This window comes from Eleutherodactylus coqui, chromosome 10, assembly GCF_035609145.1.
Source record: "Eleutherodactylus coqui strain aEleCoq1 chromosome 10, aEleCoq1.hap1, whole genome shotgun sequence".
NCBI lineage: Eukaryota > Metazoa > Chordata > Amphibia > Anura > Eleutherodactylidae > Eleutherodactylus > Eleutherodactylus coqui.
This window is the reverse complement of record NC_089846.1, coordinates 56,993,278-57,007,230: the sequence shown is the minus strand read 5'-3', so window position 1 is coordinate 57,007,230 and position 13,953 is coordinate 56,993,278. Positions and strand designations below refer to the sequence as shown.

Here is a 13,953-nt window from a genome sequence, read left to right as displayed (position 1 = left end):
CCACCGGGTCCCTATGAAGCCGCCTATACCAGGAGCACCGCCTAGACCCTTGCTGGCAAAACTACTCAATTCCCGAGATAGAGACACTATCTTACAAGCTGCCAGAAAAGGAGGCCCTCTGCGATTTGACAACGCCGCAATATCCATTTTCCCTGATTTCTCGGCAGACCTCCAGAAACAACGGGCCTCATTCACTGGAATTAAAAGGCAGCTACGAGACCTGCAACTGCCATACTCCATGATGTATCCGGCGCGACTACGAGTGATAGACGGAGACCGCACGCACTTCTTCTCTACACCATCCGACGCGGAGGAGTGGCTGGCCACCAAACGCCCATCAAAGAGACTGTAACGTATAAATAACCGCTTTTCTTCCCCCCTGTAGGCACTGGGACTCTAATGTGAATAAGTAAATATATAATTAAAGCTACCCCGATGCCCACCAGAAATTATACCCTAGCTGCGCCCTGCCAAGATTCGAGACCGAGACACGGGTCTGAAACCCCGACTATATACTACTACTGCCCGGTCTGGCCCCCCTCCCCTGCAAAGGGTGGTGGACTGTCCTCCCCCCGGCGTTGGCAACAACGCTAGTAATTCTTCCTCCTTGTGTTATTATTGTGTGCCCCCCTGATCCCCCCCTTCGTTCCCACCCCCTCCCTACCCCCCCTATAGGGGCCCACCTAGTATAAGCCCACTAAGCTAGTAACGGCTCCTATCAATATCATATTAATCCAATAATACCTCAGGTATAGTCTAGGATATAGCTATACTATGTAGGTTCCCCCAAATATTAGTCGGCCACGAACGCTATCCCAGCAGAGGAAGCACTTAAAGTTTGTTGGAAACAAGTTATCTGAGTTCCAAGTTGGTAGTAAACTACCGTAATGTTGACGAATTGTGTGCATCAAGAGCTCCATGTTTTCTGTAAAAACGCATTGAAATACTGTTGCATGACGTATGTTAGAGATGTAATGGTGGGTCATGGGGGGACTCCTGACAGGCAGAATGTCATAAAGAAATTTATCCGGACCCGATTGACCTGTCCTTGCCTATGGCGGAGGTAATTTTCGTGTCCTGGAACGTCAGGGGACTGGGATCGACCAGGAAGCGATCCTCGATAAATTCCCTAATACGCTCCTGGCGACCACATGTACTATGCCTGCAGGAGACCCACCTCACACCTGAAACCACAAAAATCTTGTCGAAACCGTGGGTGCAGTGGTCCGCTCATTCATGTCACACATCCTACTCCAGGGGGGTGTCTCTGCTGATAGCAAAGTCACTAAGATGGGAAGTAGAACAAATCAAGAGAGACCCAGATGGTAGATATATTTTCGTAAGATCCAAAATCAATAATGACCCATACGTTCTCCTGTGTTGCTATAACCCACCACCAGCAACAACAGCCATTCTGGCAGAGGGCGTCCAATTTGCAGCATTCTCACCAGACGCAACAGTTGTCTGCATGGGAGATATGAATCTAGTGATGGATCCTGTGGTGGACAGATTCGGCGGTGGTGCTCGGAGGGAGGGGGACACGAGCAGGACTCGTCTCGCCTCTATCATATCGGTGACGGGCTGGCTGGATCTGTGGCGCGTATTCCACCCACAAAGGCAGGAGTTCACTTGCCACGCAGCCCACAATAATGCACTCAGTCGAATAGACTATATATTCGGGTCCCCTTCACTATTCCCCAAAATCAGCTCCATAGAATTTCTGCCTCGAGGGATCTCGGATCACACACCAATCCGCATGATCCTTAAAAACCAAGGCCAGGCCACTATCAAGAGAATAAATGTACACCCTTTCTGGCTGTCACTGCTCGGCCCCAATGACCGTATTCCAGACCAAATCCAGATCTATTTTGAAGCACACGAGGCGCACATAGACAAACTATTAGTGTGGGAGACATTTAAGTCCTACCTTAGAGGTTGCTTCAGATCCTCAATATCCTTTATCAAAAAAGCCGCTGCGCGAGAAGGAGAGCTTTTAGCAGAGCAATGTCAACTACTAGAAAGAGAGTTTATCGCCGACCCATCAGACATTAAAAGAGACAGATGGCTCCAGACTGGTAGGGACTACTTGCTATATTTGAGAGAAAAAGCCCAGAGGAATCTCTTTTACACCCGACAATCCTTTTTCGAGCTGGGAAACCAATCTAGCAAACTGCTAGCCCTTATGGCCCGACAGGAGACTGCCCCCCCATCCGTCCTGAGAATAAAAACAGCCCAAGGAGAAACACTCACTGACCCAAAAGAGATCCTAATTAGATTCCAACAATTCTACGATGACCTATATCAAACACGAACTGATTATCTACCAGAAGAACTAGAAACATACTTGACAGACATAACATTCCCAGTACTGCAAGACACCCACAAAGCCCTGTTAGATTCCCCAATTACAGAAGAGGAGATTGAGGAAACATTAAGTGACATGGCAAAAAACAAGACCCCTGGCACAGATGGTCTGCCGATAGAAGTCTACATACAATACAAGAAAGAAATAATACCACACTTGCTCTCCCTATACGAACACATATTTGATAAAAATCAGCTCTCAGAATCGATGTCAGAAGCCAATATAGTCCTCATTTTAAAGCCAGATAAAAACCCAGACGACTGTGGCTCAAACAGGCCTATATCATTGTTAAACACAGATTATAAAATCCTTACGAAAATATTGGCCACCCGTCTAAACCAAGCCATAAAGGACATTATTCACCCCGATCAGACGGGCTTCATCCCCGGAATGTCCACATCAGACAACATTAGAAGGACGCAAGTAATCACGCAGGTGGGATGGAGGTGGAGGTCAGACTGGGCCTTGGCCTCATTGGACGCGGCCAAAGCATTTGACTCGGTCGAATGGCCATACCTGATGGAGATTTTACGGAGGTTTGGGCTGGGAGAATTATTTATTAAGTGGATCTATATACTCTATAGATCCCCAACCGCTAAAGTAGTGGTGAATGGCCTGGCCTCTACCTCCTTCCAGCTGCATAGGGGGACCCGACAAGGTTGCCCTCTTTCCCCCCTCTTGTTTGCGATCGCAATAGAACCCCTGGCCTTGAAGATCCGACAGCATAACGCATATAGAGGCATCTCGATAGGACCCAGAGAGGACAGAATCGGGTTATACGCAGATGACATAATACTGTATATGTCGGACCCCAAAAACGCCCTCCCGTTAGCCATCTCCCTAATAGACGAATTTGGAAACTTCTCAGGACTACGCATAAATTGGCAGAAATCCGTTTTTATGCCCCTAAGAACAGAAGGATGGCAGATGGGAGACATACTTTGTGGGCTGCAAGTCAGCCCCCAATTTAAATACTTAGGGATATGGATCACCAGAGACCACACGCATAGCTTAGACCTAAACATTACCCCCTTACTGACAACACTACAACAGAAATTAAAATCCTGGCGCTCCCTGCCACTGTCTGTGGCAGGTAGAATTAACCTCATTAAAATGATAATACTCCCCAAGTATCTATACTGCCTAGAACCTGCAGAAGCACCCATACCACAGAAATTCTTCAAAAAAACCAACTCTCTAATAATACCATTCATATGGGGGAACTCTAGAGCCAAACTCCGTATGGATACTTTACAGCGGCCTAAAGAAATGGCAGGAATGGCGCTACCAGATTTCAAAATTTACTACCTAGCGGGACAAGTGAGGTACATCCGACATTGGTTATCGGGCTCCCCTCTCCCAAACTCCGAGCACCACCTGATGTTCTTTCTCTCAGAAGCATCGCTCTGGATCCTTCTAGAAAAACCGAGACTATTGACCAAGCAGATGCTCCCCATACATAGACTCGCAGCCAATGTGTGGCAGGCATGCAAGCGTTTGACTAAGCGGGAAGACACCCCTCTGGAGACCCCCCTATGGGATAACAGAGAGTTACCACATTTGATAAATCTACCAGACAAACAATTTTGGGTAAACCTGGGAATCACCACTCTAGAACATTTATACTTCGATCAAGTCTTAGCTTCCTTTGAACAGCTACAGCAACTATACCAAATTCCAAGATCCGGTTTCTTCAGATATCTACAACTCAGACACGCCTTAACTGCACAGTTCCCAGAACCCAGGCAGCCTTTCTCCCATTACCCGCTAATAGGTATACTGCGCACCCAGGGACCCAAAGGCCTGATATCGGTACTATACACCCATCTACTACGATCTAAGATCCCCGATACGCCCATGACAGTGATGGAGAGATGGAAAGATCTCATCCCCACCCTCATGAATGAAGATTGGGAAACCGCGATGTCCACGTACACCGCGGTCTCACCAGCCGCAAATAATAAATTAACACAATTATATATACTGCATCAATGTTACTTGACACCGACCAGACTCCACAAAATGAACAGGACACCCACAAACCAATGCCATCGGTGTAGAGCACCTAACGCAAACTTTAATCACCTAATATGGAACTGCCCTAATATAGCCACATACTGGGGAGAAATTACTGAATTCCTAACCCAACTGATGGGCGTACCGGTACCATACGATCCAGCGGTATGCCTCCTGGGTATCTTAGATGAAGAACAGTGGCAATATCACGATAAAATATTTCTCACCAAGGCGTTATTCTATGCCCGCAAAACAGTGGCCCTACGGTGGATGGACAGACGCCCCCCGACACTCACAAAATGGCAGAACATAATTAACGCCATACTACCATATGAAAAAATAGTATACAAAAACAGAAAGTGCCCAGAAAAATTTGATAAAATATGGGAAAAATGGTGTGGATCGACCAGCACAGTATTCACGCAAGACCGATTCCAAAGTCTAATGAGAGCAGCTGTGCCTAGAAGGAACCCGTAAAATAAGCAAACATTATTGACACCACTAGCAAAGATAATGACGCATTGTAAATGATCTCTGTATATGTTAATGTGACGCATTTAAGAGCAACTGTACGATCACATGGAGCCAAAATGTAACCAAAGTTGTTTATTCATGTTTTGTATGGAATATACACTGTTCAATAAAACGAGTTTAAAAAAAAAAAAAACAATGCCTCAAATGGTCGAGTATATACGGTCGGGCGTAAAAACGCGGCCTATAAGCACTTGTGTGGATAAGCCCTTAGACTGATAATCCGAGTTAGAAAAATCACTCAATGTCCGATTTTTTTTTTGTGATTCTTCTGCAAGAATTGCTCATTATTATCTATGGAAGCATTAAAAAAGGATCGCAACGCATATGATGATATCTGCATGCAATTGCAATCCGTATTTAACACATTATTATGGGGACCACAAAGAAAAAACAAGAAGTACAAAGCAGTGAAAGACAGATTAAAAAGAATGCAAATCATGCATGAAAACTGTACTAAAATCACATGTAAAATGGTCAGTTTTTCACAGACCAAAAACCACACTTGCCCGTGTGAATACGGCCTACATTTAAGGGCTTGGTCGTATCAGTGTTTTATTTTCAAGTCTTTTTTTAATGAAATGAATAGCAAAACCAGTGGAACTAAATGGAAATGATAGGTTTTTTAAAAGCTGATTCAGTAGATAGATATGATTCTATCAGTTTCATTTGGTTCTGTTTATATCCAATTTCAACAGACCTGTTTTATTTCTTTTTGCCTTTTTTATATGTTAAAAATGGATAAAAAAGAGAAACCAAGTAATCTTGTAGATATGATACCTTTTAATGGCTAACAAAAATACATGATGTTATAGCGAGCTTTAAAACCTACTTAGGGTACTTCCTCAGGCTTAAAGGGGTTTCGCAGGGAGAATACTACTGATGATGTATCTTCAGGATAGGTCATCAATAGTTGATCGGCTGGGGTCTGCCACTCGAGACCCCCTTACCGATCAGCTGAGCAGGTGCATGCTGTCAGCACCGCAAATACACAGAGGTCAGAGCGGAAGTCCCAGCACAACTCTCATTGAAATCAACACGAGCCGTGCCTGCAGTTAGGAGTACCGGCCACTACACAGAGTGCGGCGCGGAGACTTCCACTGCTTCCGCTCCAACCTCTGTGTATTTAAAATCAGAAAAAAATGTACAAAGACAACTCAGAGATAAAGAAGCCAGATACAAGATATAAACTACAGGGAAGGCTCAATCGCCATGTGCCCTAATAGCACGCAGCAAACCAGATTGCACTATCGAGGAGCAAAACTGTTCATGTGCAGACTAATGAGCAGCCACTCAACTCAACCCAAGGTGGGGGAGGGGTGACTGCTGACAAACCCAATCTGCACAATATGAACTGGTATTATTTACATACGGTAAATGTTTTTTATTAGCTATTTTGCATGCTATGATAATCTGTCTTAGGCCCCCTGCACACGGGCGGAAATTCCTCCACAGGATTTCCCGCAGAATTTCCGCCCGTGCCTGCCTGCATAGGATTGCATTACAAAACCAATCCTATGCAGACAGCCGCAATTTGTCCACGTGAAAATACACACAGAAAACAAATTGCGGCATGTTCTATTTCTGTGCGGGTCTCACAGAGGGCCGCACAGAAATGTCAATTGCAACGGCTCCGCTCTGTGCATGCACCGGCTTGGCGGCAGCCGGCACATCACAGAGCTGGAGCTGCGGGAGCAGGTGAGAGCTTTTGATTTTTTTTTTTTAAAGCAGGGTTGAAAAAATAAATTGCTGTCCTGGATGGGGCAATCTAAGGGGTTAACTAAGAGGGTGTGGCTTATATAGAGGATGTGCCTAACCTTGAGCAGGAGAGAGTGAGAGCAAAAATATAAGAGAAAGGCAGCCTGCAGACAGCCGGGTCGGATCCTGCTGCAAGAATTCTTGCAGCGGAACCCGACCCAAGCCCCTGCAGGGCCCAGTGCGGCGCTTACCTCTGCGAGACCCGCACAGAAATGTCAATCCCGGCGCGCCGGCTCCGCCCTGCGCATGCACCGGCTGGGCAGCAGCCAGCACATCACAGAGCTGGAGCCGCGGGAGCAGGTGAGACCGACACTGGTAACTGCAGAGACGCGGGTCGGATCCCGCTGCGAGAATTCTCGCAGAGGATCCGACCCAGCCATCTGCAGGCGGCCTAAAAAATATAAAAATTCAAAGTTTGAAAATAGCACACAGGATTTTTTAAAAATACCATATATATTTGAGTATAAGCATAGTTTTTCAGCACATTTTTTTATGCTGAAAAAGCCCCTTCCCCCCCCCCCCCCCCGGCTTATACTCGAGTGAGGTAAAAAAAAACAACAACAAAAAACCCGCAATACTCACCTCCCAGCGGGCGTCTGTGTCCCCTGCGTGATGGTCTCCCCGGCGGTGCAGCAAGCTGCTTGAGAATTCCCCCTGCTCGCTTTGAATTCACCACCTTCAGCACTGCGTGAAGAAGCCCTGTGATTGGATCGAGCACCAGCCAATCACAGCCGGCGCTCGATCATTCACAGCTATTCAGTGGATGGTTGTGATTGGTTGTGAATGGCTGTGATTGGTTTACCGAGCGCCGTCTGTGATTGGCTGGCGCTCGATCCAATCACAGCGCTTACTTACACAACGCTGATGGTGGGGGAATTCAAAGCCGAGCACGGAGATGACAGCGGGGAGAACTATCAAGCAGCTTGCCACACCGACGGGGAGACCATCGCGCCAGGGACACAGACTCCAGCTGGGAGGTGAGTATTGCATTTTTTCTTTACCTAGTATATACTCGAGTATAGCTAGGCTTATACTCAAGTCAATAAGTTTTACCAGTTTTTTTGTGGTAAAACTTATTGACTCGGCTTATACTCAGGTCGGCTAATACTCCAGTATATACGGTAGATAAAACGCTAAATATATCAACCAAAATCGATACTAACATTTAGTTAAATGTGTCATGAAAACAAACAGTCTCAGAATCACTTGCATAAGTAAAAACATTCCAAAGTTATTACCACTTAAAGTGACACGTGTCAGATTTGAAAATTGGGTCTAGTCCGGAAGGCTGAAACTGACTGCAGGGGGAAGGGGTTAACTGTATCTCAGTATTTCTGTATTTCACATGGGATAAAAAATACCGCAATCACCATTTTATTTTTCATTTAGATTACGGTATTATACCATTTGACGTCTCCTCCACAAGATATTTCTTTCTTGAATGATCCACCCAAGATGGAAAAAGACAGGAACAAAATGACTGAAAGAATAATAAAACTCACCTTGGAGATCATTTACCTGCTAACTGGAGAGGTGAGGAGTTCTGGGATGTACTTACACTTCTTGTTTTCATAATTAAGCATTTTTTTTTTAATTCGTTTTATTTATTAAATAATAATAAACAGTCTATGAGATACATATCAGAGAGGATTTACATGGTACATAGTGATGTAAATAAAATCAGGGTCTTGCATCGGGTTAACATCGTTTTGTTGCTGTATCCCCCAGACTGTCTGATCAAATTAAGCATTTTTAATAGATAAGTTTTTATTTTTACATCTTTATGGCTTATTTACATGGACGTATATCAGCCAGGTTTCACGCCCCCCCCAATATACGCTGCCCCTCTCTGCAAGGGGAGGAGACAGGATGGGGCGGGAGCTAGTGTGCTGAGCTCCCACCCCCTGCCACTGTTTGCAATGGGAGGGGCGAGACTGGGCGGAGCTAAGCTCCATCCCTTCTTGCCCCTCCCATTGCAAACAGTCACTTTGGTGCCGTGGTTGCTATTGACTTTGGCATCTTTGAGCTTAAACACAATTGTATTTTCCTCCTTATACCGTCTCATCAACCCGCGGGTTTTTCACAAGCTGCAAATGATGGCCATTTTGTTGATTTTCTAGACAACTCTTAAGAAGGCCATGACATGACAGGAGGGTTGATCAATTGTAGCAAGGCATATAATTACATTAATCAGGTCTCTCTACATCCACAGGATTACATCATAGTAAAGAAGTCGACTGATGAACAATTGACCCCCCTTAACTTTCCCTGTCTGCCAGGAGGATGGAGTCAGACCCAGATCACAACGATGTTACCTCCATTTCAGTTGCTGGTACATGAAAGAAGTGATGCCCAGAAGATTATACAAAAGACCAACAAGATCATTGAGCTGCTGACTGAAGAGGTGAGCGCTGTTGGGAAGGCTGAGACATAATAGGGAAAATAGGGCAGATTTATGAAACTGTCCAAAAGAAAAATGGTCCTTATTACCCATTGCAACCAATCACAGCACAGCTTTCATTTTCTTTCAGCAGTAGAAGAAATGAAAGCGCTCGGTGATTGGTTGCTATAGGTAATAAAAAGTTTTTCTTTCTGACCATCTTCATAAATCTTGTGTCTGGACGGTGACTGTAACATTGTGTCTGTCAGGTCCCTGTAAGGTGTCAGGACGTCACTGTCCATCTCTCTATGGAAGAGTGGGAGTATTTAGAGGGACACAAAGATCAGTACAAGGACATCATGATGGAGGACCACCAGCCCCTCACACCACAGGGTAAGAGAACATGTTCCCTGACAAAGCGGTTGCCCTAATGGGGCATAAAGACATCACAAAAGGGGTTCCATGTTTACGAACTGTTGCAAGAAAAACGCGTGGCTACTCACAGCGTTCCCAAAAATAACAGCTCATCGCTGATGTTTCAGCTCCCGTACCAACAACAATCACCTGATTGTCAGAAGGTCCTCGTTTAGAAAAGGAGTTGTTCAGGTGGGACTTTCTATATAAAGTGGTATTCCCATTTTTAGCATTTATGACATATTCAAATGATTTGCTATAAATAGCAGTTCAGTGCTGTCCCACCTCAGAGACCATAACCTATCGGGTGAAGGGGTTCCTATAATCTCCCTTCACTGACTGCCGATTGCTGCATATTTCATTTATGTTCAGTAAGGAGGTGGCCACAAGCCATTTAAGTCTATGGGAGTGACAAAAAGAGACAAAAACAATAGAGCATGTAGGGGCGATGCCAAAGGGAGGATCCTTACCCGTGGGGAATTTAGGGCATGTCTTGTGGACATGCCATTACTGCTAGTTGGGAAAACCTCTTTGGGACGAGAAGGATTTTTGAGGATCTCATTATTTCATATTCACGTATAAACAAGGTATTCAGTCACTGGGTTTGTATTTCTTGCAGATGAATACAGTAGAAGTAATTCAGCAGAGGCTTGTGCCAGTCCTATTCATTCTCAAGACGGTCCAGAAGAAGTTCATAGTGTCCCACAGGATGATCAGGTAGATGGAGCCAATGTCTGACCATTTCTATCTATCTAAGTAAGCATCTATTACGACACGGCTGAAAGCTAAACAATAGAGATGAGCGAGCATACTCGCTAAGGACAATTACTCGAGCGAGCATTGTCCTTAGCGAGTACCTGCCCGCTCGGAAGAAAAGGTTCGGGTGCTGGCGGGGGTGAGTGGTGAGTTGCGGGAGTGAGCAGGGGGAGCGGGGGGGAGAGAGAGATCTTCCCTCCGTTCCCCGCCGCTCGCCGCCCCACCGCAGGCACCCGAGCCTTTTCTTTCGAGCGGGCAGGTACTCGCTAAGGACAATGCTCGCTCGAGTAATTGTCCTTAGCGAGTATGCTCGCTCATCTCTACTAAACAACAAAACTCAACTTCACATTTAGCAGTCGCCTTTCCTTGGTGCTAGTAGCGTCTGTCAGGACTCAGATATACCCAGGACTTATAGTAGAAATGAATAGTGTAGCAATCGGACGCTGCAAGAAATATACAGGGCTGTGCAAGAGTTTTAAGCAGGTGTGCAAAAATGTTGTAAGGTAAAAATGCTTTCCAAAATAGCAGGGATAATTAGTTTTTTGGTGAGTTAACAAAATGCAGAGGGAATGCACATAAGAAAAATTAAATCAAATCAATATTTGTTGTGACTCCCCCCCCCCCCCCCTTGACCTGCAAAGCAGCATCAATTCTTCTAGATACACCTGCACACTCTCTTTTTTATTGAAGATTTTGTGCATGAAGAACCAAATGAAAATGGTGAACCCTTAGAGATTGGTGGCACAAGAAACCAGATGAATATTGGCAATTCTGTAAGGCTGCATGTCCACAGGCGATGATCCCCTGGTGATCACGCTGTGTAAAGCTTTCCATAGCGTTGTTATGGAAAGCGCAGCGCTGGCGTCCACGAGCGGGATCTAAATCACGGCATGCGGTTTTTCATATGTGGTGGCTATCTTTTTGACACTTCTGGCAAAGATTAGAGTGTGAGTTGGTGCTTTTTTCAAACATCTTGTAGCACTAATGTCTTGGATCTTCTCTGAATGTAGATTTGCTCAATTCCTTCTGTCTCTTCATGTAATCCCAAACTGAATTGATGATGTTGAGATCAGGGCACTGTGAGGGCCATGTCATCACTTCCAGGACCCTTCTTTACACTGAAGATAATTCCTAATGACATTGTTTTTGTGTTTGGAGTTGTATCTTGTTGCAAAATAAATTTGGAGTCAGGCTCCTATTTTTGAAAAAAATTCTTACTTTGCAGCATTTTTTCTACAACTGCCAAATGATGTTACACAGTTTTGAGAATATGTAGACAGAATAGAATAAGATACTTAGAATTAGAACAAAGAATACAGGATAGAATATACGTTGTCACAGCTATCAACCACACTACACTGCAGAAACCAATAGTATTTATAGAGAGCTAAATAAATCCAATACTCCTGTTGCGGCGGTTCTGGAATTGCTGCCTTGCGGATAGTCTGGTGCTGGTTTCGGATGTGTTTCTACATCGTCTGGCTCAGTGGGTAATTCTAGGACTATTTAAGTTGACCTGATACTGAGTTGAACTGCGGTTGATTTTCAGTCTCTGTCTGGCTAAGATAACATTCAGGCTGCATCTCAAGCTGAGTACTGCGCTTCCTATCATTTCTAGTTTTGCTTTTCTTGTGTTTTCCCTTTCCCACATAGGGTCAGCTAGGGGCTGAGGTTTACATTCAGGACCGTTCTTATTGGGGCGATCGCCTGCGTTCAGGCAGGGCCCTTCCCTTTGGCCGCCTGCAGACGAGCAGGTCGGATCCGGCAGCGAGAATTCTCGCCGCGGGACCCGACCCGAGAGCCTGCAGGGACGAGCGCGTACTCACCCGTGCCTGGCGGCCCCGGCTCTTTCATGTGCCGGCTGCTGCGCAGCCGGCGCATGCGCAGACCGGAGCCGGTGGCCGGGTGAGTGCGTGCCCTGCACAAAAATAGGACATGCCGCGGTTTGTTTGCCACACGAGATTTCGCGCAGCCAAACCGTGGCCGTCTGCATAGGATTTCCGCCCGTGTGCAGGCGGCCTTTGTTTGGTTATATAGGGACAGTGTTTCCCATATTTTGGTTCTCTCTCTGTTTTGTTATTTGTTCATTTGCTTTTGTGAGACATCTGCGGGTGACAGATCCAGGGCATCCTGGTTGGACATAACAACTCCTCTCTGTAATAAGGCTAAGCAGTGTGGTCTGCTGATCCCCTCCAATGGGTCATAGCAACTGCCCCAACAGCAACGAAGAAAGCAGACGACCTCCCAAGCATAACACTATCTAGCGCATATCTATCCTCTTTCTTATACTCAGTATTTTAGTTTCATCGCATATGCATATTATAATTGTGATACTTTTAGGAGGATAACGACAGATATCTGGAGTCAACCGCCCTGTAACATAATTATCTGTATGGCCGCCTGCAGACAGGCGGAAATTCAGCGGCGGGAATTCCCGCCCCTGGAAGCTGCCATAGGATTGCGTTAACAAACGCAATCCTATGCAGACGGCCGCGATTTGGCCGCGCGATATGCTTTATTTCTGAAACGTCACTTACCAGCTGCCGGCTTCGCTCTGCGCATGTGCCGGCTGCCCGGCAGCCGGCACATGAAAGAGCCAGGGCCGCGGGAGCAGGTGAGTGTCACGCTGCTCTCTGCAGACGCTTGGGTCGGGTCCCGCTGCAAGAATTCTTGCAGCCGGATCCGACCCAGCCGTCTGCAGGCGGCCTAAAGCTTCTTCTAAATGTCTTGAATTGTCTGCTTAACTGTCTATGATGCTTTTCACATGTTGAATCAGGGTGAAGTTCTGATTAATATTAAAGGTGACGTTATGGTAGGAGAAGAGCTGCAAACGAGGGCTGATGGGCAAAACGAGGACAGGGAAATTCCATCAAAGCTCAGCAAAGGTAAGTGATAACCACTACTAGTTATACATTCCCAGCTATCCTAGGCATTACGTGTCATTGAGATTCGCCAGAAGGTAGGATACGGGGATATGTGTAGTGGCAGGTTGTTGATAATGTTCATGGCAGTGGTGGAGTTGCACAGAAAAAAATGATCCGTGAGGCGACTCGCAAATTCTCTTCAGACAGTTATGAACACTCTAATAAGAGGAATAAGGACTATAGTAGAAATTTACATGAATGCAAAGTTTTGTTAAATATGTTGTGCGAAGATGGCATCCCCTGATCATATGCTCTATCACCTCTTTATGACCAAGAACAGACCTTTAACTGTCCTTGTGAATGATGGGCATCCTGCAATAGGACAGATTGCTGGTGGTGCCAAGAGTGGGACCCAGGGTGATCAGATGTTCACTTCTTACCCTGTATTTTGGGATTGGGTGTGTATCTTTGCACAACTCCTTTAAGGTGTTATTATGTTTACATTGGACAAATATTTGAAAATAGGTGATATCCTGGATAGAGGAAGGGTGCATTTACACTAGCATTAGGCCTCATGTCCACGGGCGGATAAAACATGCAGGAGCCCAGAGCAGAATCCGATCCTGCCTGTGACAGAAGACACTGTGATTACTTGTCCAGGTCTTCTATTTCCGGGTCTGCGCGTGCGTGCAGAAGTGCCGGTGCGCATGCAACGTTTCCTTGTTTTTGCTTTTTTTTAAAACTCCTGCTTTCTTGCGGAATCTATGGCCCGTCCTCAATTCAATTGTTGATGGGCAATAGATTGGACAGCTTCCATTGACTTCCATGAAAGTTGTCTGTGCAGGATCCACATTGAAATGGAGCATTCT

The 13,953-nt window shown here is 45.7% G+C and overlaps 1 protein-coding gene across 1 annotated transcript in view; it reads left to right on the top strand.

The window, feature by feature from the left end:
- LOC136580465 (zinc finger protein 154-like) overlaps nucleotides 1-13,953 on the top strand; it is a 29,285-nt gene that overhangs the window by 2,719 nt on the left and 12,613 nt on the right. Inside the window, exons 2-6 of the mRNA XM_066581053.1 lie at nucleotides 8,060-8,203; nucleotides 8,883-9,074; nucleotides 9,320-9,443; nucleotides 10,084-10,181; nucleotides 12,997-13,105. Of these exons, the coding sequence (XP_066437150.1) occupies nucleotides 8,126-8,203; nucleotides 8,883-9,074; nucleotides 9,320-9,443; nucleotides 10,084-10,181; nucleotides 12,997-13,105 (601 nt within the window). The 5' untranslated portion in view covers nucleotides 8,060-8,125. The remainder of the gene's footprint in view (nucleotides 1-8,059; nucleotides 8,204-8,882; nucleotides 9,075-9,319; nucleotides 9,444-10,083; nucleotides 10,182-12,996; nucleotides 13,106-13,953) is intronic.